The sequence below is a fragment of the Acomys russatus genome, chromosome 10, assembly GCF_903995435.1.
Source record: "Acomys russatus chromosome 10, mAcoRus1.1, whole genome shotgun sequence".
Classification (NCBI taxonomy): Eukaryota; Metazoa; Chordata; class Mammalia; order Rodentia; family Muridae; genus Acomys; species Acomys russatus.
Window position 1 is genome coordinate 11,624,305 of NC_067146.1, and position 26,283 is coordinate 11,650,587.

General features: G+C 39.7%; 1 protein-coding gene across 1 annotated transcript in view; it reads left to right on the plus strand.

Moving 5' to 3' along the window:
* The window catches only part of Copg2 (COPI coat complex subunit gamma 2), a 124,907-nt gene that overhangs the window by 43,059 nt on the left and 55,565 nt on the right, over nt 1–26,283 (plus strand). Inside the window, exon 10 of the mRNA XM_051151773.1 lies at nt 23,066–23,199. Coding sequence (XP_051007730.1) covers nt 23,066–23,199 — 134 coding nt within the window. The remainder of the gene's footprint in view (nt 1–23,065; nt 23,200–26,283) is intronic.

Below are 26,283 nucleotides of genomic sequence, written 5' to 3' on the forward strand. Positions count from 1 at the left end.
GGGCCATCCAGGGCTATACAGTGAAAACATGTCTCAAACAAAAAGACAAAATAAAAAAATAAAAGGAAATTGAGGATTCTAAGTAACATTTTTTTGGTTTTTTACCTTAATGTATGCTCATATGTGTGTGTGTGTGTGTGTGTGTGATTACTAATAATATACCTGCAAACTGATACTGAACAAAAAAACTGTAGGTCATGAGTCACACGTATAATGCAATATGATGATTAGGAGGGACACTAAGAATCATCTTATATATCTTGTATAGGACAGAATGTTGAAATACTAAGTTGAGTGATTTCCCCAAGGTCATTGTGTGAGTGTGAGTTACGTGTGGACTTAGCAGCAGTACCTTAGCAGTCCTAGAGGCTGGGAGGAGGACAGGAAGAGGTTAGGGATCTTTATGGTATAGTACGCTTGGAGAAAGAAGCAGCATCCTCATCCCCACTGGCTCGTGGCTTTACCTTTTTAGTTTATAGACAGCATCCTACAGGCTTGCCTCTCTTGCCTCAGCCTTCCCCTTCTGTTGTGTGGCAGAACTTTCCCTGGTGACATGTAACACACATATCTGCTGACCCCAGATAAGGAACTCATGGCAGCCCAAAGTACAGATACCACCAAATTCCAACTTGGGGAATGAATGAGTGTTACAGGACTATGGGTAGAAGATTACTTAGAGGAGCAGAAATAACGCAAAGAAAGCTGCATCATCTAGGCCCACCCCAGCACAGGTGACAGCTCACTAAAGCTGGGAAACAGAGTACACTGCGTAGCCTGCAGGCAGCTCAGCAGTTGGAGAGTGTCCTTACCAAGTGACTGGTCTAACACTCTGCTGCCTTCTGCTGCTTTCAGGCAGCTGGTTGGTCTCAGACTCTTCTTTGTTGCCTTTCTCCTGTCAGCGTCTCTTCTGCAGCTCAGATTGTCTGAGTCTTATTAATCTGACAGGGAGGGGCCTAGGGGGGTCTGATGAATTTCAGGAACTTCCTAAAGCTATTTGGAGTTACTTACCTTTCTGATTAAGGAGCTTTCCTGCAGATGGAATGCTTCTATACTGCAGGAGGTTGTCACCACCACTCCACCTCTTCCTTTGGCTTAGATTCTTCCCAGTCCCTCTTCCACAGTGACTGAGGCTTGGAGGGGTGTCTTACTTAGGGTTTCTACTGCTGTGAAGAGACACCATGACCAGAGCAACTCTTAAGACAGGAAAGCGTTTAATTTGGGGCTGGTGTACAGTTTCAGAGCTTTAGACCGTTATTGTCACAGCAGGAAGCATGGCAGCATGCAGGCAGACATGGTGCTGGAGAAGGAGCTGAGTGCCCTACATTTTAATCTGCAGACAGAAGTGGGGGAAAAAGTGACACTAGGCCTAGTTTGAGCATCTGAGACCTCAGAGCCTGCCCCCACAGTGGCACACTTCCTGCAGCAAGGCCAAGCATTCACACATAGGAGTCGGTGGGGGCCATTCCTATTGAAACCACCACAGTGGGTGACTATAGATCTCCACTGTGGCTAAGAAATAGGCCACTAGGCCACAGTCGCTTGCTCTCAGGAACTTCCCCAGTATTTATGAGTTGAGGCTGACAACAACTGCGATCTGTGGGCATAAATACACATGTTTAAAAGGCACTTTGATGAGTACATTGCACCTATCTAGAAAAACCATAGGACTTGCCTCCTCATTGGGACCTCTGACCTCCCCAGCCACAGGTTCTTTTTATCCTGGCTTACAGCATCAGACATGAACTCCCTCTTCTGGAGTGAGCCTTAAAACCAGGTGGAAGCTGGGCTGTGGTGGCACACGGCTTTAATCCCAGTACTTGGGAGGCAGAGGCAGGCAGATCATTATGAGTTCGAGGCCTACCTGGTCTTACAAAGCGAGTCCAGGACAGTCAAGGCCACACAGAGAAAACCCTGTCTTGAAAAACCCAAACCAAACCAAACCAAACCAAACCAAACCAAAACCAAACCAAAACCAAACCAAACCAAACCAAAACCAGATGGAAGGCTGTTGGTCTTACCCAAAATAGCTGAGCCACTGTTGCACCAGCAGGTACATCCTGCCTAGCATAATGGTGTTTCAACCCCTGCAGCCCACAGCTAATCAGGAATGTTAGTGACAGTTCTCCCCAGGAGCTCCAGGATATGGAGCTGTAGCCTAAGCAGGGGTGGCTAGTTAATGAGTCAGTTTCTCTGCCTGTACAGCAGTCGTTCTGATCCCATGCGCTCCATGTCCCACAGCCTCAGAAGCCAGGCCCTTTCATAGCTGGTTTAAAAGCCTTTCCAAGTTTTAGACGTTCAAGTGCTGAGTATTTCCTGGTAACCTAGTTTGCTGTACATACATTGTAAGGGCCCCCATCTTTATGTTGGGTCACAGATACCCCCTTTTCCTATTAAAGGTCAGACCCATGAGCTATCTTCTATTGCTTTTGCCATGTTCCCTTCCTCACTTTCTGAATCTTTCTATGGATTCCAAGTTCTTGGATCCCACAAAGGGCTTTTGAGCATGGATCTATTCTCCTCCTCTTCTGTTCTCCGAACCTTAAGCAGCAAGCTGACACCTTCATCTCTTCTAGTTTATTTAATTTACTTGCCCAATCAGAGGCTAACATGGAGGATGCTAACTTCATCTCCCTTTCTTGTTGCAATTGCTCCTTTACACAGACAAGTTGCTGCTTCACAGAGACAACGTCCTGCTTAGCTTCTGTCAATCTCAGATGCATTTCTAATAGACACAACAGGCCAGGCAGCCTCAGCTGCTACTTACAGATGGTCTTGGCCCTTGTGTGCTAATCTTCAGGACTGTAAAATTTCCTCTAAACCGTAGGCTGTCTCCAGGGCATCTTAGTATTTACATGGTGGACCTCGCTCCTCCCGGAGACATGCCACTCCACATCACCTAGAGGAAGACTGCCATCCTAGGATCCCTCCTATAGGCACTCGTGATCCTAGTGGCCTAGTCTTAGGCGTGTCTCCCTGTCCATAGCAAGAGCCTCACAACCACTGCCATAGCACAAGGCTCAGTGACACACACCATACAGGAAAGGACAGCTACCAGAGTTTTCTCTGGGCATGCTCCTCCCTCAGGCTTCTAAGCCGCAGCTGCAGCCTCCACCCACAGCCAGGACCATGTACTCACTCTTCCCCAACTCACCGTTCACTCTGTCATGTCCCCGTTTAGGTACCAGTTATGTTGTGTGACAAACCTTTCCCTGGGGAGACAGAATACATAAACGTCTACTCACCCTAAATAGGGAATACACAACAGATCACAATACAGATACCACCAAAGTCCAGCTTTGTCAACCAGTGAGTTTTATTGGGGCTACTTACAGTAATATGGGTAGAAGGTTATTTTCAGGAGCAGAAATGACTCAAAGACAGTGCATCACCAAAGCCTTTCTCATCCGTGTATTCCAGGACAGTGAAGGGTACTGTCTTTAAAACAAACAAACAAAAAAACACAGATGGTACTTGACCAATGGTACCTGAAGCTCTTCTCTGGCTGCTGTGCTCAAGAGTGTGCACCTACATACACTCACACCTACATACACTATACACTTGAACTTAATATGCAGATGTTTAAAGAGTTAGTGAAAAAATGTGTAAGTGGGGTAAGAAATTTCACAAACCAGTGGAGACTTGAAAAAAAAAGTGAATTAAAATACAATATCAGAAATACTTGAAGAGCTCACTAGTAGATTACTTACTAGGGAAAGAAATTAGAGAATTTGAAGACCGCTCAGTGAAAATTACCTAAACTGAAGTACGGGAAGGAAAAATATGTACCGTGACTGAGGAGGAGAGGATGGACTGGGCAGAGTGAGTACTGTCAGCCGTGACAGGAGGCTGCTGTGTGTCACGTACGTAGAAAGCCAAAATGAAAGGAACCAAAGAAAGCACAGCATGTTAGACTCAAAGAGATGAAAGTACGAATGGTGGATGCTGTGATGGCTCATTGTCACTGTCAGCTTCACTGGATTTGGTCACCAAGGAGACATTCCTCTGGGGTTGTCTGTGAGATTGTTTCTAAAGAGCTTTAACTTTGGAGGGACGATGGAATCTGAGTGTTGGCTGGGGTTCCCAGTGGAATAGAAGGGTACAAAGAGTGTGCGCTGACATCAGCATTGAGCTGGCTCTGCTTCCTGACCTTGGAAGGAATGTTACCAGCTTCCAGATACCCCTGCTGCCACAGCTGGAGCCATTTTCACTGCTCAAACTGTGAGCCAAAGCAAAACCTTCTTCATTTGCTTCTGCCAGGCATTTTGTCATAAGAAAAAAACTAATAATACTTATCCAAAATGTGGGGCTTTTGTTAGGACTACATGACCATCTGTCTCAGGTACTCTGGAATTGCTGTTTGTTTGTTTATTTGTTTGTGGCAGGCTTTCTCTTTATAGTTCTGGTTGTCTTGAAACTTTGTAGACCAAGCTGGCCTTGAAGTCAGAGACGCCCCCTGCCCCTGCTTCCTGAGTGCTGACAGTGAAGATGTGCTCCACCATGCCCAGCTAGAACTGCTTTGTGGAAGGGATTCAGAGAATTTGGGCCTGTGGATAGGGAAGCCCTGGCATGCTGTAAGCAGCCGTTTTGACAATGTATAAAAGTCCAGAGGCTGCTAGAAATGTGGACAATGAAATCCTGTCTGACACAGTTTTAATGGGGAATAAGGACTTTTGAGACTAGGACCAGAGGCTAGTCATATTACATTCTGGCAAGAAAAGAAAAGAGAACAAAAGATAGATAGATAGATAGACAGACAGACAGACAGACAGACAGACAAAAGATAGATAGATAGACAGACAGACAGACAGACAGACAGACAGACCGACCGACCGACCGATCTGGTTCCTTTCTACTTGTATACTGAAAACTTGAGTAAGGCTGAATTCAGAAATAATAAAGTTCTTTGACAGAGAAAATTTCGAGACAATTGTAAGATATAGGTTTACTGCTTTTAGTCAGATCTTCAGTGAAAGAGAAGCATTTGCTTGAAAATGTACATTAGTTTGCCTTCTCTGCTCCTTCCTGAGTGTGTCTATCTGTCACTGCTGCTCTTGCTGCTCTCTGTTGACATGGTGCTCAACTCTCTCTGGCTTTCCAACATGGACCAGTACAGATGATTTTCTAGAGAGACTAGGTCTTCAGGGCTGAACTGAGATGCTGAGATACCCGGTTTCGTGAACCGAGTAGCTACTCTGCTTCTTTAGAGTATACATGGTCATTGTTGAGCTGTCTGGTTCCAGGCATCCATTTTATAATATGTATTTTAAAATATAATATGTATAAATATATATTTTATAATATATAACACATATATAGGTTCTGTTCCTCTAGAGAACCATGCCTAGTAAGACTGTTTTAAGTTTGTCCCATCTTGTGTTGAAGTTCAGTTCCCATAAGATATATCAAAAGATTGGAGCAGGATGTAGTGGCTTATGTATATAAATTCTAGTACTGGAGAGGCTGAGGCAGGAGGATTGCCACTAGTTTGAGGCTAGTCTTGGTTTCATAATGATTTTCAGGTTAGTCTGGTCTACAGAGTAAGACACTGTCTCAAATCATATATATGTACATACATACATATATACATACATACACACACATACATACACACATACATACATACATACATACATATATACATACATACATATATACATACATACATACACATACATATATACATACATACATACATACTTACATACACACATACATACATACATACAATAATGGAAATAAAAACCTGGGCTGGACAATGGTGACATATACCTTTAATCCCAGCTCTTGGGAGGCTAAAACAGGCTGATCTCTGAGTTTGAGACCGGCCTGGTCTGCATGTCAGTTCCAGGACAGCCAGGACTACACAGAGAAACCCTGTCTTGAAAAAGAAAACAAAAAAAGAAGAAAAAGAAAAACCTGGAAGCTTCATTGCTCTATAATGTCTAGAGACAGAGCCTTTGAGAAGTGATTAGGATTAGATGAAATCATCAGGGCGGAACCCACCTGTGTAGTTGAAAACTCAAGGAGAGAGGGAGCCCCTCTCCTCTCCATAGTGTTGCTTGAGTCTCCAGAACAAAAGAGAAAAGTACATTTTTTTTTTTTTTCTGACCTACTCTTGGGGAAGCATGCCAACGTTTCTTCTGTTGGGTAGAAAGGCCAGCGGTATTAAGAGAACAGATAGAAGGATGCAAGAATCATTTTGGACTGTTGTCAAATTTGGCTATGTTAGTTGTGGGCTGCCATAATAAAATACCTCAAACTGAAGGCTTATGTGACATGTTCACTGCCATGTAGTTACAATAGCTAAACCACAAGCTTCCTGTCTCTGCCTTCTGTCTTTACTTAGGGACAACAGGATCACTGAGGTGTTGAGCTGTGCTACTGTGTCTGACTTAATGTGTATGCTAGGATCTGCCCTCAGGGCCTTGTTCTTACATAGCAAGTTCTTTACCCACCAAGTCATCTCCCATCCCAGAAGCTGGGATTTCTAAGTCAAAACTTTTGAGTGTGAGGTGTGTGTGTGTGTGTGTGTGTGTGTGTGTGTGTGTGTGTGTGTGTGTGTGTTTTCTCAATTGTGAATGCATGAAAGAAGAGCATGCTCATGTAGAGGCCAGAAGTCTACCTCAGATGTCTTCCGTGATTGATTCCTGCTCACTTACTGAGACAGAATCTCTCACTGACCCCAGAGCTTCCTGACCCATCCAGTCTGGTTAGCTTCCCTAGGGCATTCAGTTCCCTGACTCAACGTCCTGAGCCCCTGGGAACAGGCCAGCTGATAATCCCACAAAGCTTTTAATGTAGATATTGGGAGTCCAAACTTTGGCCTTCGTACTTGATGCCAAGCACTTTATCCAGTGAGCCACCTCCTTAGCTTCTAAACCATTTTTTAAAAGATATTAAAAATAGAATAACAGACTGTGATTCCAGGGGATCTCCACATAAGAAATTATGGTTAGAATGTGGTATTCGAAATGCAAGTATATTGGTCTTGTTTGAGGAGGAAATTATAATTAAACTTGACCCAAAAAATTGGTCAGTAAATTTCTAGTCCATTTCCTGCTTTTGCAATAGAGTACCAGAAACTGGGTAGATTATAAATGATAGTTTATTTGGCTCATTGTTTCGGAACTGGCATGTTCCAGAGCATGGCACCAACACCTGGCAAGGGTGTTCGTGCTGTATTATAACAGGACAGAGGTACTATGTTAGGAGCCCCACCCCCCCCCCCCCCCACCCCCGTGTCTACTTGAAAAAGGAGAAGAGGAAAAGGTAACAAAATTCTCCCCTTTGTAAGTCTCTCTTGTGGCAGCTAATCTCCTGTGTTAACAAACAAATGCTCAGGGCAAAGTCTGCATGACCAGAGTAAGTCTTTCAAGTTTCACCTCATAACAGTTTTATATTAGAGCCTAATCTCCCACTCAGGAACTTTGGTGGATATGGTCAAACAATAGCAGTACTTAAGAGCAAAAAATTGACAGCATCTGACATGGACCCTGCTGCCCACTCATTGGTCACTTCCCCCTGGCAGAGCAGCCATGCCAGCCCACAGAGGAAGAGGATGCAGGCAGTCCTGATGAGACTTGATAGTCTGGGGTCAGATGGTAGGGAAGGAGGGCTCCATTTCTGAGGACCAGGGGAGCGGGAGGGGGTAAGAGGGAGGGAGGGTGGGACTGGACGGAGACAGGGAGGGGGCTACAATCAACTATATAAATTTTAAAAAAGAGAAAAAATTGAATAAAAATTCTTCAACATGTTAAGAGCAAAAAATGGTACAAGGACATGCTGAATGATGTTAGTAAGGTAATTAAAATGGTGCATATATGCAGGAGACAGGAAATACATTGCATGGAAGTGTCAGGGTATTAGATAGCTCTGGCCATGTGGAAAGTTGGCCTTAGACTTACTACTTAGAACAAGCATTTGTTTCAGTTACCATGTTCAGTGATCTGCAGCTGAGCTGTCTGGTTCTGATATGAGGTGCTGTGTGAGTCATGTTGGCCAGGCCTGCAGTCATCTGGCGCTGGAGAGTCCACTTCATACTTTACTCACATTTTGTTGGTAAACCTTAACTTTCTTCCTGGCTATTGGTCAGATGTTCCACTTTCCTCCTTTGAGAGATTTTCATTGGCTGTCAAATATCCACTTATCATGACAACTCCCTTCTCCTAAAGCAAGTGTGTAAGGGAGAGAGCTTGGAAACTGTGGTATTTGAAATCTAATCTCGGAAATGTTGTGCTATTCCTTCTCTTATATCCCCCTAAACAATCCTGGCAATAATATTTGAGGACACTACCAGGGTTTGAATATCTGGCAGTGTATATTTGGTAAGCCCATCTTTGTGGGCTGTCTAGAACACAAAATACATCATTTATCATAATAAACATAAGTCTGTTACCTATTGAAAGAGTCTCGGATTGAATAAACAGTAAGAATACAGCTATGTCTATATGTCACTATTAATAAAATTGGCCTCTTTTCTGGAATGCTATATCCGACATTCTTTTAAATTAAGAAAGATAAAGTACATACAGAAAATGAAAAAACTTACTTGTATGCATAGTATGTGTATAGGACTGAATGATTGCATACATTAGGAAATAGTATATTATTTCTAGTGCCCCAACATGCTATGTGCATTTTATTTGGTTATATAACTCTTGGTCTCCAGAAGAACAACTAAGGCATTTTAAACACTCATTTCATTGCTTTTCTTTTTATATTTTACTCCCTCTATACCCATTCCTAAACACTGAAGTTGTTTCATCCTGTTCTTAACATTTTGTGGATGACTCATGTTGCATTTTGTGCCTTGTTTTTTTCACTTAGAATTTTATTGTAACAATCACACTTGGTTTTGTTTGTTCATTTAGATGTACTTCTTTCGTAATTTCCCGGCTCATTCTTTTTTTCTGGCTTTGTTGCTTATGAGTAAAACCACCGTGAACAGCTTCTTGTCTCACACTACTCCTACCTTCATCCATTTTTGTCGCTATAAAAATATAGATGGTCCTCAGTTTGTGATAGTTTGACTTTTTTAACTTTATGGCAGCAATGTGCATGGGATAAACCTTTTTCCAGGCCTTCAGTTGGAACGGCAACAACAGCAGTGAGCCATAGCTCCCTGTGTGCAGTATGAGGGTGGAGAACTATATGTGATGTGCTGCTAAGCTATAGTGTTTGGTAGATAGGTATAAAAGCATTTTTGAGTTATATTGCTTTCATTTATAATAGGTCTATTAGAACATACCACATTGTAAGTTAAGGAGCATCTTTATCTAAGACCAAGACATTTATTATGAGATGTTGGATTTGGCTTAGTTCTAGAGGTTGGGAAGGCAAGAGCATGGTGCTCAACATCTGGAAAGCCTTCTTGCTGCCTCACATGGTAAGGCAGAACAAGGGTGTTACTTGAAGTATCTTTTCTTATAGCATTACTCATGTTATTATATGGCCCAACTCCCATGATGCCATCTAATTCTAATTACCTGCCAAAGGCTCCACTATAATAAATAGTATTACCATATGGATTTGGGGATTAAGTTTTTGATGCATGAACTTCTGAAGAACACAATCAAACCACAGCAGTCTCCATAGCCCTATTTTCATGTTTAAACATACACTTCTGTACAGTATATAGAAGCGTGGTGTTACAAGATCATTGTCATATATACCTCTGCAGTTTATATGTAACACCAGTCTTTGTTTTTCCAAAATGGTGTGTCAATATTCATTCCATGTAGAAGGGAGATTTCATGAAGCCAAGTGCTGGGATTAAGGTTATGCACTACCACTGTCTGGCTATAGGAATTCTTAATATGTAATAATAGTTCTGGATTGGTTATAAGCGTTACAGATGCTTTCCCCCATTCTTTTTCTGATATCTTTGATGAACAGAAAGAACTACTTAAATGTAGGACAATTAAGTTTATCAGTCTCTTATTGAAAGAATATTGTTTTTGTTGTCTTGCTTGAACCCCAAGTTCACAAATACCTTTTTTGTGCTATTTCAAGCATTATAGTTTTGGTTTTGTTCTTGTTTTGTTTGTTTGTTTGGTTTGGTTTTTGGTTTTTTGGTTTTTTTTCTGAGACAGGGTTTCTCTGGGTAGCCGTAGCTGTCCTAGACTTGCTTTGTAGACCAGGTTGGCTTCAAACTCACAGTATCTTCCTGCCTCTGCCTTCCTGAGTTCTGGGATTAAAGGCATATGCCACCATGCCCAGCTAAGTATTATAGTTTTAATTTTCATATTTTGGGTCTGTATCATACCTGAATTTTTTTCTAGATATGATATAATTTAGCAACTTAGTTTTTTCCCTCATCTGAAAGCTAGTAGATTCTGAAGGATTTGTTGAAATAAGTCTATATCCACTGCTATAGAATATCAGCTTTCTTGTAAACTCGATTTCCCTACATGGTTGTCTATTCTGGGCTCCTGCTTCCTATTGCTGTCAATTGCAGTACCTGAGCTACCACCGTACTCATTTTTAATAGCATTACAATAATGTAGGTACGTGCAGAGGCAGATCTTTTCTTCTTCTACACAAGAATTTTTCAAGGGCTCATTTTTCATCCTTATTTCTGTCTGTTTTTGTATAATCTGAACAAGGATTACTTATCTTTCCTTTCAATGGAGTTTGTTTATTCTTAGGAGACTTGCATCAAGGCAATCATGACAGTCAGGAGTTCTAACCTGGTTTGTTAATCAGTTTTTCATCACTGAGACAAATAGCTGAAAACAAGAGAGAAAAATTTATCTTGACTCTTGCTTTGAAAGGTTGAGTCTGTGGTTGTGTGGCTCCATTGCTTCTGGGTCCATGTATGATAAGACAGGATTGTGGTGGGGCATATGTGATGGGAAAAACTGGCCCAGTTCATGGTGCTAGGAGTCAAGCATGCAGGAAGGGTCAAGACAAGATATATCTTTCAAAGACACGCCCCTACTGACTCATTTCTTCCAACAGGGCCCTCCGTGCTTGTAGCTCATTCATCGAACTCAGTCGATGAATCCTTTGATTCAAGTTAGCTCCCTCATGGTCCAGTCACCTCTCAGTATCCAGGGATAAAGCATGAACCTTCCCACAATCGTTTTGTGGAGATGCTTTACTTCCAAATCACAATACCTATACATTCTTACTCCCAAATGTTTTCACCACTGGGACATTGGGGCTGTTTCTTGTAGAGGAATGTTAATTCAGAACATGGCTGTTCTGGCAAGAGATCATATCCAAAGACATAGGTCTATGTGATCTGGCTGGCAAGAGATCACATCCAAAGATCTTCTGGGTCTGAGTGATCCAGCTGGAATACAAACTCACCTTTAATCCAGGAGATAGACGCAAACAGAGCTGAGCTCAAGGCCAGCCTGGTACATACAGAGCAAGTATCAGGTAAAGGAAAGCTTAGGTCTAGGAGCAGTAAGTCTCAGAAGCTGAAAATATCCTAGGTCTAGGTTAGCAGAAGGAAGCAGTGAGCCTCCCAGACAACAACTGAGCCAGGAGAATAAAAGTTACTTTTATAGTTTCCCCTAGACAGTCAGTGATGAATTAAATCTTCACCTCTGATCCTTTGATTCACTTCCAGAAAGCCATGGCAGAAATTGAAATTGATGTCCAGTGTGCTATGACATTTTAAAAATGTAAACCAAGAACAATGGCTAAGTAGGACTCAACAAACCCAACAGGTGTAACATGCATTGAAAGATATTCTTCCAGAACAGACTGAAGGAATGTTAGATGCTATGTTCCCTTCGTTGCCCATTTGCTCTAGGTCAGTATACAGGAGAGAGAGGAAGGGAAAGGAGAGAGAAGAAAGGAGTTGGACACGTGGCACTCTCATAATCCCAACACTTGAGAGACCGACCAACCTGGCTGCATAGCAAGACCATGTCTCAAAAAATAAAAACAAATTGTATTCAAATGATTTTATAGCTTTTTAGTAAGTAAAGTTAGTAAGTTTTACTGTTACAAATATTTTGCAACAGACATTTTTAAAAAGCTTCACATCACTATTAATTAGAAACATATACATCAAAATAAACTACTGTCTCTACCTATCACCAGATTGGCAGAATATTTAGCGCTTTACAGAGTCAAATGGCGTCCAGAATGTGGATATTCTCACCCTGCTGGGAGTATGAAATAGGACAGATAGTCCTGAGGGTCGTTTGCGTGCCTACTGAAAATGAAAGCACGTACGTTGCTTGCCTATAATTTAGAAGTTTCTCTTCAAGAATTCCACAGAGGAATACTTATATATATGAGCAAGGAAACAAGATGTCAGTTCCTTTATTATTTATAATGTCTGAGTTTTGAGAGGTATTTTTAATAATGCAGCCAACAAAAGATTGTGCAGAAAATTTAGTTATATCTCTATGTCCTCATCTTTTCTTTCTTTCTCCTCCTCGCCCCCTTGAGGAAGGGTTTCTCTATGTAGCCTTGGCTGTCCTGGACTAGCTTTGTAGACCCAGGCTGGCCTCAAACTCAGTCATCTACCTGCATCTGCCTCCTAAGTGCTAGGATTACAGATATGCGCCACCACACCTGGTTGTGTCTTCATCTTTTAAAAAGGCTGCTTTGTGGGAAAAAAACATGGTAAAGTGAATATGAAGATTAGCATCATTTCTGTAGAAGAAAACAACCCACTGAATATAGTCTCTTGTGCATGTGTGTACATATGTAGACTGTGTATGTGTGTTCATGTGGGTGCATATGTGTATGTGTTTGCATGTGCACATATGGATATAGGCACATGGAAGCCTCAGGTAACTTCATACAGGTGATTTTTTTGAGATAGGGTCTTTCACTGGTTTGGAGCTTACAGAGTGGTCTTCAGTGATGGACTGTTGGGAGTGTGAGATCAGGTAAACCTTTTCCTTCCCAAGGTGCTTTTGGTCAGTGTTTTATAACAGCAATAGAAAGCTGGACAGTATCCAACAGGAAGTTGAAAACTGTTTTAGGGCTGCTGGATGTGAGACTTTCTGCTATTTTGAATGCAGAATTTATGAAGGATAGTATTAAAATGTATGAATTGCATTTAATTTATATAATTAATTAAAGTACAAGCTTGGTGTGATGGTTCATGCCTATAATGCCAGAACTCAGGCAGAAGAGGCAAGAGAAGTACCAGTTTGAGGACAGCCTGGGCTACAGAGTGAGATCTTACCTTAAAAGCTACCTCCCTCAAAAGAAATTAAAGAAAAATTTTGTAGTATTGTTATATGAGAGCCTGGGGCTAAGAACTATTGTAAATTGTACAGTTGATTGATAGAAATCAGTCCTAGCTGGTTGATGAGAATTGAAAGCAGTGACCTTGGGTGTTACTTAGGCATAAGAAAGAAATACCCGCATAAGAGAATACTGTGACTACTTAAACGGTCATAATTTAGCTTTACTAACTCTGTTGAGTGTCAGCATAGCGAAGCAGTTTGTTTTGGCCTAGTGAGATGGCTTAGTGGGTGAAAGCACTTGCCACACAAGCCTTTTAGTTCAAGTCCCAGAACCCCTAGAGGAGAGAGAGGGATCACTGTGAGTTCGAGGCCAGCCTGGTCTACAAAGTGAGTCCAGGACAGCCAAGGCTACACAGAGAAACCCTGTCTCGAAAACCTCCCCTCCCCCCCCCAAAAAAAAGGAGAGAGAGAGGACCAGCTTTAGACACTGTTCTCTGATCTCCACACATGCACATGGACCTTCATTCATTCTCCCCACACACAGCCAACACACACACTAAATAATAAAAAATAAGTAACCTTAGCTCTTGAGAAGTTTTAGTAAATGAATATTAAAAATGTTAGAACAATTAGACTTCCTTCTCATTGTTATACATAAAAAGATATTAATATTTTAAATTTTGATCAACTAATGTAGTTGATTCTGCATTCTATAGCCCAGGCCTGGCTGGAACTCATAAGAATTCTGTTGCCTCTGCCTTTCAATGCTGGGCTTACAGGTGTGATAAAATTCACTCACTATAAGCATGCAATTGTGTAATTTAGTAATAAGCTTGTGTAACTCTACAACTGTCAGCACAATCTGTCTTTAGAATGTGTCCATCACCTTCTGAAGTTGCTTACTCTCATCTGTCTAATACCCCTGCTGCCTTTTGCCTGTGTAGACACTTCCTGTAAACGACACCATATTCCTGCTGTTTTCATTCAGCCTAATATTCAGTGGTTTACTTTATCGCAGCATGAATCTTTACTCCTTTTTATTGCCGAGTGCTATTGCATAATGTGAGGATGACAGGTTTTGTTTATCAACTGATGTCATTTGAGTTGCTTTTGATAGCCAGGTCCAAATCTTTGTGTGCACATATATTTTCTGTTCTCTTGGGAAGATTCCTATAAATGGAATACCGGACTACTTGCTGTGTTTATGTTTTAAAGAAGCTGAAGATGATTTTATACAGTTCCATACTATTTTACATGTCTGTGAGGACATCTTCATCGATGTAGGATGTTGTCTGCTGACTTCTTCATCTTTCAGATTGTTCTCACTCAGTGTCTCAGTCTGGCCTAGAACTCTTCAGGTTCTGCCTCCTGAGTGCTGAGACCTAGATGTACCTTACCTGTGTGCCTGGTGTGTCTGCTGCCTATTCCAGTGGCTATATGGAAGTCTCTCACCTTGCTCTTAGCATCCACTTTCCTAATTACTAGTACTTTCTTTTCAGCTGCTTATTTGTGTTACTGCTTTCTTCCTTTGTTGTTGTTATTAAATAGTAGCCATTCAGATCTCTTGCCTATCTTTTAATACAGTTGTTGCATTTGGAAGATGTCCTGACTCATTCTGATTTTTTTTTTTTTTTGATGAATCAGATAACAAAGCTTGACAATTTCATTAGAAATCCACAATTATGTCTCTTGGTGTATCCCCAAATTGTTAACAAACAAATGCTTTTACAGTGTTTTGCTTGTCTTTTGTTTCCTTATTTTAACGTTTTAATGTTTGGTTTTATCACCTGTTTCTCTGAGAGATGGTGCTTTGTGTGCTGTGTCCAGTGGCTGCCTACCTAATTCAAGACCACAGTGATTTGTTTCCTCAGTGTGTTCTTCTGGTAGCACAGTATTAATAGTTTTAGTGTGGAACCATTAAGACTGTCGTCTCGTCTGAGTTAAGATCTGCATATGTTCATATAATGGTGCACACTCATCTAAAAATACAGAGAGACCAAGTTTCCCAGTGCTAATTAGTAAAAATTCACCTTTTCCCCTTTAAATTGTCTCCTCTTTGGAAAGCCAGTTGACCATGTGATGAAACTCAGACTTTTGTTCATTGTCATGATTGCTTGTGGTTTAAAGTTGTGAATTTGGAAAATGTGTCTCAGAATTCTTTGCTTATCCATAAACATTCTAGAATGAGCTTTGAATTACTACAACAAAACCTTGCTGACATTTTGGTAAGATTTGCACTGAATGGAACAATAGATGTACTTTAAATAAATCCACGTGGGAGGATTGCCATGTTGATAATAAGTAGTTTTAGAGTATGGACAGGGTCCTTTTCTTCAACTAGAGTTCTCAAAAAGATTTTTTAGTTTTTAACTTAAAATTGTATTTTAAATTAAGTAAAAGTATTTATTTTTATAAAATAAAAAAGTATTAATTTATTTTGTGTGTATATAGAAGTCAGAGAGAACAACTCACAAGAGTTGGTACTCACAATCTAACATATGAATCCTGGGCAGTCAAACTCAGACTTGACAGCAAGTACCTTAACCCACTGAGCTGTCTCACTGGCCCCATTCTGTCATTCTTAGGCTGTTATGAATGGAATTGTTTCATCACTTTCACTTCTGGATTTCTTGTTGTAGCACATTGAAATGTAGTTGTTTTTATGTTATGAGCTTGTAATGCTCCTAGCTAGTGCATACTCCCCCCTCCCTTTCTCTCTCCTTCTCTCTTTCCCTCCCTCTTTTGCTCTTGTTCTCTCAATCTTTATACTACTTTGGATTTTCTGTGCACAAAATCATATCACTTGTGAACAAATACAGTTTCACGTCTGTGTTTCTAGACTAACTCCTGTATTTTGTGCTGTGCCTTTTTCACTAGCTCAAGCCTTTAGTGCAGTAGTGAGTAGAAATGGTGAAAGAAGGCTTCCTTGTCAAAGTGCAGATTTTGTCAGGAAAACCATTAAACATGATGGTAGCAAAGATCTACTTAATCCAGTTGAGGCTATGCCCTCTAACCCTAGTTGTTTGTTTTAATGTTGTTTTGACTAGTTAATGTCTATTAATGTAGTGTGTAACATTTGATCTTTCCTAATAATCAATTTGTTTTACTATGATTATTATGTCTTATATAACATGTAATATATTGTGTTGTATAATGAGTATTTATGAGTGTGTAATGAGTGTGTAAGTGCCTGTAGTATGCTGACTTAGATTCATCCAGATATACACTCAGCAATGCTGTAGCTTTAGTGTCTTGAGGAACCACCATACTGATTTCCATAGTGGCTGCAGCAGTGTAGAGGTTCCTCTGTATCCTCACCTGCATTTGTTCTCATCTGTTTTCTTAAGATGTAGCTACTCTGGTTGGAGGAGATGGAGTTTCGGTGGAGTTTCATTTGCATATCACAGATGCCTAGGGTGCCATTTGTACTGCTTCTGAGAACTATCTGCTCACTTCTTTCACTCGTTTAATTTTGTCAGCTCTTTATTCTAGTTATTCATGCTCTGCCTAGTGAAGAGCTAACAAAACATATCTCCCTTCCTGCAGGTTATCTTTTTACGTTCCCTTTGCTGTGTAGGAGTTTAATTTGATATTTGTAAGACCTAGCTGCTATTTCCCGAGCTGTTAGAGTCTTACTCAGAAAGTTGTTGCTTGTCCCTGGATCTTGAAATGTTTATGGTTTCCTTTCGTAATTTCAACATTTTGGATCTTACATTAAGATCTATAATCCATTTTTAGTTGATTTTTGTGCAAGGTGAGAGGTGAAGATCATGTTTCAGTCTTTGCCACGTGCATTTCTTGCTCCCTAGCACCATTGGTGGATGAGGGCATCTTTCCTCCAATAGGCACTTTGGCACCTTTGTCAAGAATCCATTTCCAGTGGGGTTTCTAGTTTCCTGAAAGATAAGCCTTCAGAGTGCTTCCTAGCCTCTGGATTTCAGGGAATCTTGTTGTAATGTCCCCTCACCTCTAACGTTACTGATTTGAGTCTTTGTTTTGATTAGTTGATGTAAGCGTTGTTGGTCTTGTCTATCTGCCCACAAGCAGCTGTTCCTCTTACGGCCTTCATCTCCCTGATTCCTCCCCTACTCTGTTATTTTTTCATTTTCACCTACTTATTTTGTTTGGCCTTTTCTTGTTCTTTTCTTAGACTTTGAAGTACATCACTAAGATATTTCCCAGAGAATTCTCTCGACTTGTTAATGTATGCACTCATCACAGCAAGCTCACCTCTTCTGCCTTTGCTTCTAATACAGTGTACTTTTACTTTCACTTAATTCTATGATTTCTTTAATTTTTAAAAACCATACTTTATATATAGCAAATATAGTTTGCATATTCAATCTTCTTTATTTCTTGTGATACTAATTTTATTCCATCATGATCAGTAAGATATAAGAAATTATTTTTTCTTTATTTTAAAGATTTATTTATTTATTATGTATACATTGCTCTGCCTGCAGATCAAAAGAGGGCACCAGATCTCATTATAGATGGGTGTGAGCCACCATGTGGTTGCTGGGAATTGAACTCAGGACCTTTGGAAGAGCAGTCAGTGCTCTTAACCTCTGAGCCATCTCTCCATCTCCCAAGAAATTATTTTTTTCAAAGATGTATTTTATTTGTATGTGGGCATGTATGTGCACACATATATATAAGTGCTCACAGATTTCAGAAGAGGGTGTTGGATCTCTTGGAACTGGAGTTAGAAGTAGTTATAAGCTATTTGACATAAACTTGACCACTGAGCCATTTCTCTAGCCCCTAAGAAATATTCATGTTCTGACTCTTCTCTCCCTTTTTGTATTGTTAAAACTTGATTTATTATCTAAAATGTGATCTACATGGGAGAACAGTTCATGGACTGCTGAGAAGAGTATGTATTCCACAGATAGAATATTCTGGAAAGTGTCAGTTCACTCCATTTGACTCACAATACAATTGAACGCCAACTTTCTTCTGGGGTTGGGCAGGCTGGATGATATAGCTGTCTTTTATCGAGAATGAATTTTTTTTTTTTCTTTTAAGGCAGGGCCTCTCTATGTAGCCCTGGCTGTTCTTAGAACTCGTTATGTAGACCAGGTTGGCCTCAACTCATAGAGATTCTCATGCCTCTGCCTTCCAAGTGCTAGGATTAAAGGTGTGCTCCACCACACCCAGGCAGAGCGAGATTTTAAAGTATCCATCGTTGTTATTTCTGGACTTGTCTGTCCCTTTATTTTTAGTAGTGAAACTGGGTGCATCAGCATTTGATGCTTACATATTTATAATCATCATACATTCTTAATGGGTTATCCCTTTATTAACACGGCACACTGTCTCTTTCCTTGATTAAGCTTGGCTTGACGTCTGCTTTGCCAAGTATGAGTATAGCTATTCTAGCTTGGTTTTGAATTCTACTTACTTGGAATTTAATTTTTTATTTTTCTTTCAGTCTTTGCCAGTAGATAAATTTCTTGTAGAGAGCAAACAGTTGGATCTTGCCTTTTACTCTATTCGTCTATGTTCCAATTGAAGTTAACATTTTAAATTTAATATTATTGAGAGATATATACTAATTTTGCCCATCTTTGAATGTTTGCTGGTTTACAGAGCTAATCATGTTTGGTTCTTTCCTACTTTGTTTATTCTTTTAATGAGACTTGTTCTTTCTTGGACTTTCACATTTGTGTATGTGTTTCTTCCTTTTCTGTGTGTAGTATTTCTTTTAAGTGTATTCAGCAGTGCTAGTGTAGCGGTTATGAATTGGCTTAATTTATGTTAATGAGAAGTCTTTGTTTCTGCTTCAGTTTTAAAGGATGCATTTAAAATTTCACACTCTCATTGTCTGGGTTAGCAGTTGTTTTTGTATCTCTCTTAGTCTTTAGAGGTTCTTTTGTGAAGTATCCTGTTGTTTCAATGGGTTTCTCTTTTCAAGTAGCATTACCTTTCTTGCATTTTTCAGTATTATGTTCTATGCTTTTGGAATTTTATAATGTATAAAAGTATTTACCTGGCTCTATTTGGGATTCTATATGCCTCGTGTGGGATGCCCATGTCTTTTTCTAGATTTGGGAAGTTTTCTGCTACAGTGAAGTTTCAGCCTCTTTAGTTTGCTCTTTTTGGATCCTTCTATACTGTAGATGGGTTAATTTGGTCTCTTAATAGTGCACCAGAGGTCTTGAATGTTATTTTCATTATTTCTGGATTTTGTTTTTTTGTTATCTGAATATAGATTTCCCACCTTTGTCACCAATTCCTAGTAGCTTTTATTACACCTGGTCTAGTGTGCTGGTGATACTTTCTAGTAAGAATTTTTATTTGACTTATTTTTAAGATTTTTATTTGCCTGTATTTTTTATTTAAGTTACTGCATTTCTAGCCCAAGTTGTTGAATTTTTTTGTACAGGTATCATATTGACATATTCACTCATCTCTTATTTGAACCTTCTTATTAATCTGTGTGTGTGTGTGTGTCTATGTGTGTCTGTGTGTGTCTGTGTGTGTCTGCGTATATGTGTGTGTGTGTGTGTGTGTGTGTATTTTGAGAGCACATGAAGCACATGAACAGAGGATGTGAGCACGTGTGTAGAAGCCAAGAGCAGGATGTCAAATGTCTTCCTCTATCACTTTTACTTTACTTCTTTGAGATAGAATCTCCCACTGAACCAGAAGCTCCCAAGCATGCCTCTGTTTCCCAGTCCTCGCGCGTGGAGCCCACACTCAGCTTTTTATATGAGAGCCAAGAGTTCTAACTCAGGGCTTCATGCTTGCAAAACAAGAGCTTCTACTCACAATGCCATTTCAATAGCCCTTCATTGATTATTTCTTCAAGCAGACTTTTTAAATGTTTCTGACTTTTAAAGTGTTTCAGTATCTTTAGGTTCAGTTATTTAAAAGTTGCAAGCTTCTAGAGGAGCCACGCTGCTTTGGGTTTTCATGTTTATGATTCAGGTCATGCATTTGTTGAGATGGATATTCCTTATATAGGGAGCTCTTAGTGAGCGGCCTTCTCTTAAAGGCTCCACTCACAGAGATAGAGAGCTTTGATTATAGCATTTTAACACCATAATAGGTCATATATAAAAATAAAGTTAAAGGGGCTAGAGAGATGGCCCAGTGGTGCCACTGCTCTTCCGTAAGAGGCTGGAGTTCCAGCATCTCTGTCAGGCAGTTCAGAGCTGCCTGTAAGTCTGATTCCATGGGATCCAATGCCTCTGACCTCTGCACACCTATACTCATATGCACATGTTTAAAATAAATATTTAAGAAAAACACAGTTAAAAGAAGTTAAAGTCATTTACTATATCATAAGTGACAATAGAAAGAAAATGGTAAAAAATGTATAATAAAAGTATGCATTTAAAAACTAGTAAAGTAAAAACAATGGTGAATGAAGTAAAGGAGGAAGTAAAGAGAAGATACTGAAACAAGCTTTAATGAAAGGGGGACAGGGTGTGAGAGGGACAGATAGAAGCATTGGAAAAATATATCAGATTATGAAATGTAGAAAAAGCTGTAAAGGTAGGAGAAACAGAAACAAAAAGCTAGAAATAAAATAAAACATTAAAATATCAGAAAAAGAAAAATGGAAAGATTTTATAAAATATTATAGAGAGTAAAATTAAGGAGAGTGACAGAAGGAAAGAAGGAATACCTAAGTTAATTAGACAAGCTTCTTTCTGTGTCTACTGATATTGGGCCTGGGAGGGAAGGCAGCAGTGAGGTAGGCTAGTTCTGTGCACAGATTACATCCCCCAAAACAGCCACTAATTGTATAATTCTGTTGATTTGTATAAAGTATGATGAGTTTGTTTATATTTTACCGTTACTGTCAGAATTTTTCTGCCCATTTATTTACTTAATACTTGAATAACTGTAGACATAATGTTATTGTGTACTGTGTAAAGATTCAAATACTGATTTCTGTACCCCCCCCCAATATCTGGTTGCAATCCTTGTTCTGAGAATCTCTTGTCTAAACCTTAAAACTTGCTCCCCAATTGTTCCCTGATATGTCGATAAAGCAGCTTAACAGCCAGTCCTTAGCAGAGGAGAGAATAGGGCTGGGCTTCCTGTCAGCCAGGGGAGAAGAGAGATTGAGGGGAGGGAGGGAGACAAGAGGGGGCGAGGACAGAGGGAGGGAGAGGAGAGACAGAGACAGAGAGAGGGTTCAGTCGCAGGCAGAGGTCCAGGAGACATCAAGAGAGAGCAGTTGGAACAAAGAAAACCGTAAAATGCAAGTATCTTGGGAATTTTGGCAAAGAGGTACTCAGATTAGTTTAGAGAGCTGAGAGTAGAGTAATAGCTGCTCAGTGTTGTGCCTTAAAGCTTCTTAAATAAATAACCTAGTCCAGTCTCAAAGTTTTGGGTCTTAGCCAGGTTAAGTGAAAAACGGCAACACACTCACAGTTGTAAAAGTAACACTAACAAACAATATTGTAGCTATATATATTTGTCCTGCTTGAGATTTGTTGAGTTTCTCTGGCATGTAGACTTGGTTTTAATTAATCAATCTGTAGATTTTCAGTCATTGTTTCTTCAAATATTTTGCCACCTTGTCTCTTTCTTTGTAGGATCATTGAATGAATATTTAATATTGAATTATTATTTTAGTAATATCAGCGGTTACTCCTTAACCAGCTTTATACCCAAATAACCACAGAAAGAGACCAGGATCTATTTATAGCCTATAGCACAATGCTGTGCAATTACTTCATCCTAAATCTCCAGGCTAGTATAGTTTCTTCCCATTCTGATTTCCCACTTTATACTTGCTTTGAAATCATCTCGTAGGCCTAGTTCATTCCTCTTGATGTCTCCCAGTCTCTCCTCTGGGCTCCATCCTCTCCTTCCTCCTCTTTCTCCTCCCCTCACTCCATCAGAATGTCCCACCCTATTCTTTGTTATTGCTCAGCATTGGCTAGTTTGTTTTTGTTGACAACACAGAGAACAAATGGTGACATATTTACACAAACTTGAAACTGGAGATACTTGGAATAAGCATCACAATGCAATGTCTGGCTTGATCCAGGTAGTGGGGTAGAGAGATCAGCATTCCAATGAACACAGGTGAACTGCACACAGTGCACAAGAGCATCATGCCAGCATAGGCTTCTCCTTCTATGGAGTTGACAATGCCTGTTCATGCTACAAGGATCTCCAAACCTTGTTCGTCTCTTCTTGCTTTCCTTTATTCCCCTCTGCTGGTTATTTCAGTTTCTGGCTCCATATATATTTGCATTGAACCTCCTCGACTGATCTTTCATTCCCATCACTGCTTTCTCCAAATCTCTGCTTTTCATTGCGTCCTTTAAAAATCAGCTATAATCTGCCATAGTTCTAGATCATTTAACTCTTTAGATGTAGTTTCCTTTAGTTCTTTGAACATATTTGTATTAGTTGACTCAAAGTGTTTATCTAGTAAGTAAGCCTAAAGCCTAAAAGCCTCCTCAGGAATAATTGCAGGTGACTACCTTTTTTTTCTTGTATTTAGGCAATATTTTACTGTCTGTATGTCTCATGGTTTTTGGCTAGAAGAATAATTACATACTTCTCAAATTATATATTTTAATGTGGTATGTAACATAATTGATTTGCTGATGTTAAACTGATTCTATGAAGCTGCTGATGTTTACAGGGCTACAGTGACCCTGTGGATGGAAATTGGGAGTCTGGTATAAGTTAAAGCACCAGGAAGTTCACCATTCTTACCGAGTTCTGTGTTTTCCTTCAGTAATTGCTCATTTACAAGGCCTTGGTTAAAATGTAAAGTTCTGAAAAAAATAGTTTTGACAATTTTTCATTGCTGTTTGAAGAAGTGAAATTTCAGTGGTCATTTGCCCAATGTTCCAGAGGTATATCTCAGTCTTTTTACCCTGCTATTTGATATGTAAACATGTTCTGTCTACATTTATTGGCAGTCATGAAAGTCCACTCTTCGATTTCATTGAGAGCTGCTTACGAAATAAACATGAAATGGTCATTTATGAAGCTGCTTCTGCCATTATTCATCTTCCTAACTGTACTGCCAGAGAGTTGGCACCTGCCGTTTCAGGTTAGTTGTATTTGGTAGCTGCCCTTTGTTTATGCTCTTCTTACATTTTTTTCAGTCAATGGGTTTGCAGTATGGCACTAAGAGTGGCATTTAGGGCTGAGACTGCCCTATGAGTAAAGATGTTACTGACGGTTTTGGTTTTCTTTAATGTTTAGAAAACACATTTGCTCTGATAACTAGCATAGTTTCTCTTACTTAAATTCAAATATTAATTGGGATATTAATTAATTTTTATTTAATTAATTTATTCAGATTATGTCTCCATTGTTTTCCCCTCACTTGTATCCACCTGTTCCTCCCTCCCTCCCACTTTCACTCTATTCCCTTCCCCTAGGTCTATGACCGAGGGGGACCTCCTCCCCCGGTATATGGTCATAGGCTATCAAGTCTCATCTTGGTAGCCTGCTTATCCTTTCTCTGAGTGCCACCAGGCCTCCCCACCACGGTGAAAGTGGTCAAATATGGGGCACCAGAGTTCATGTCAGAGTCAGTCCCTGCTGTCCACATAACTGTGGAAAATGTCTTGTCCATTGGCTAGATCTGAGTAGGGGTACAATATTTACTGCATATATTGTCCTTGGTTGGTGCAGTAGTTTGAGCAGAACCCCTGGGCCCAGATCTGCCCGTCATGATGTTCTTCTTGTAGGGTTCTAGGACCCTCTGGATCCTTCTATTTTCCCATTCTCCCATACTTCTCTCACCTAGAATCCAAATAGGATGTACTCACATCTATCCCAATCTCCTGGTAAGTGAGACATCCCTGTTGGACTAGTGTCCAAGAAGTGAGCATATACCATGTGAGTCTTTCTGTTTCTGAGTTAACTCACTCAGTATGATCATTTCTAGTGCAACCCATTTGTCCACAGATTTCGGGAATTCCTTGCTTTTAATAGCTGAGTAGTATTCCATAGTGTAAATGTACCAGTTTCTTTATCCATTCTTTGACTGAGGGGCATTTAGGTTGTTTCCAGATTCTGGCTATTATGAATAAGGCTACTATGAACATGATTGAGCATATGTCCTTGTTGTGGGGTGGAGCATCTTCTGGGTATATTCCAAGGAGTGGAATAGCTGGGTCTTGAGGAAGCCCTATTCCCAGTTTTCTGGGAAAGCGCCAGATAGATTTCCAAAGTGGTTGTACAAGATCAGATTCTCACCATCAATGAAGAAGTGTTCCCCTTTCTCCACATTCTTGCCAGCATGTGCTGTCACTTGAGTTTTTTATTTTAGCCATTCTGATGGGTGTGAGATGGAATCTCAGAGTTGTTTTGATTTGCATTTCTCTGATGACTAAGGAAGTTGAGCATTTCTTTAAGTGTTTCTCAGACATTCACTATTCCTCTGTTGAGAATTCTTTGTTTAATTCTGAGCCCCATTTCTTAATTGGGTTATTTGGTTTGGTGGTACTTAATTTCTTGAATTCTTTATATATTTTGGATGTTAGATCTTTGTCAGATGTAGGGTTGGTAAAGATCTTTTCCCAGTTTGTAGACTGTCGGTTTGTTCTCTTGACAGTGCCTTACCTGACCTTAAGGCCTGGGCTGTTGGTGTTCTGTTCAGAAAGTTGTCTTCTGTGCCAATGTGTTCCAGGCTCTTCCCCACTTTTTCTTTTAACCGATTTAGTGTCTCTGGTTTTATGTTGAGGTCTTTAATCCACTTGGACTTGAATTTTGTGCATGGTGATAAATATGGGTCTAATTGCTTTTTTCTACACAGAGATATCCAGTTAGACCAGCACCATTTGTTGAAGATTCTATCTTTTTTCCATTTAATAGAGTTGGCTTTTTTGTCAAAAATCAAGTGACCATATGTGTGTGGATTCATTTCTGGATCTTCAGTTCTATTCTGTTGATCAACCAGCCTATTGCTGTGCTAGTACCATGTTGTTTTAATTACTGTTACTCCATATTACAGCTTGAGAAAAGGTATGCAGATTCCTCTAGAGGATCTTTTATTGTACAGGATTGTTTTAGCTATTCTAGGTTTTTATTTTTCCATATGAAGTTGAGAATTGATCTTTCAATGTCTTTAAAATTTTTTGTAGGTATTTTGATGGGGATCACATTGAATCTATAAATTGCTTTTGGTAAGATGGCCATTTTTACTTTGTTAATTCTCCATGAACAAGGGAGATCATTCTATCTTCTGATGTCATCTTCAATCTCCTTTGATAGAGATTTGAAGTTTTTTTCAAACAAGTTCTTCACTTGCTTGGTTAGATATTTAATATTGTTTGTGGCTATCGTGAAGGGTGTAATTTTCCTAATTTTTTCCTCTGCATGATTGTCATTTGTATATAGGAAGGCTACTGACTTTTTTTTAGTTAATTTTGTATCCAGCCATTTTGCTGATGGTGTTTATCAGCTGTAGGAGTTCTCTGGTGGAATTCTGGGGGTCACTTATGTACACTATAATATCATCTGCAAATAGGGATAATTTAACTTCTTCCTTTCCCATTTGGATCCCCTTGATCTCCTTTTGTTGTCTTATTGCTCTGGCTAGAACTTCAAGAACTATATTAAAGAGATATGGAGAAAGTGGGCAGCCTTGACTGGTCCTCAATTTTAAAGCCATTTCCTTGAGTATCTCTCCATTTAATTTGATGTTGGCTATTGGTTTGCTGTATATATAGCCTTTATTATGTTTAGGTATGTGCCTTGTATCCCCGATCTCTACAAAACTTTAAACATGAATGAGTGTTGGATTTTGTCAGATCCTTTTTCTGCATCTAAGGAGATGATCATGTGGTTTTTTTTTTTTCTTTCAGTTTGTTTATATGGTGGATTACATTGATGGATTTCTATATATTAAACCATCCCTGCATGCCTGGGATGAAGCCTACCTGGTCCTGGTGAATGATATCTTTGATATGTTCTTGTATTTAATTGCGAGTATTTTATTGAGTATTTTTGCATCAGTGTTCATCAGAGAAATTGGTCTGACATTCTTTTTGTTGGATCTTTGTGAGGTTTAGGTATCAGCATGACTGTGGCCTCATAGAATGAATTTGTTAATGTTCTATCCATTTCTATCTTTTAGAGTAGCTTGAAGAGTATCAGTAATATCTCCTCTTTGAAGGTCTGT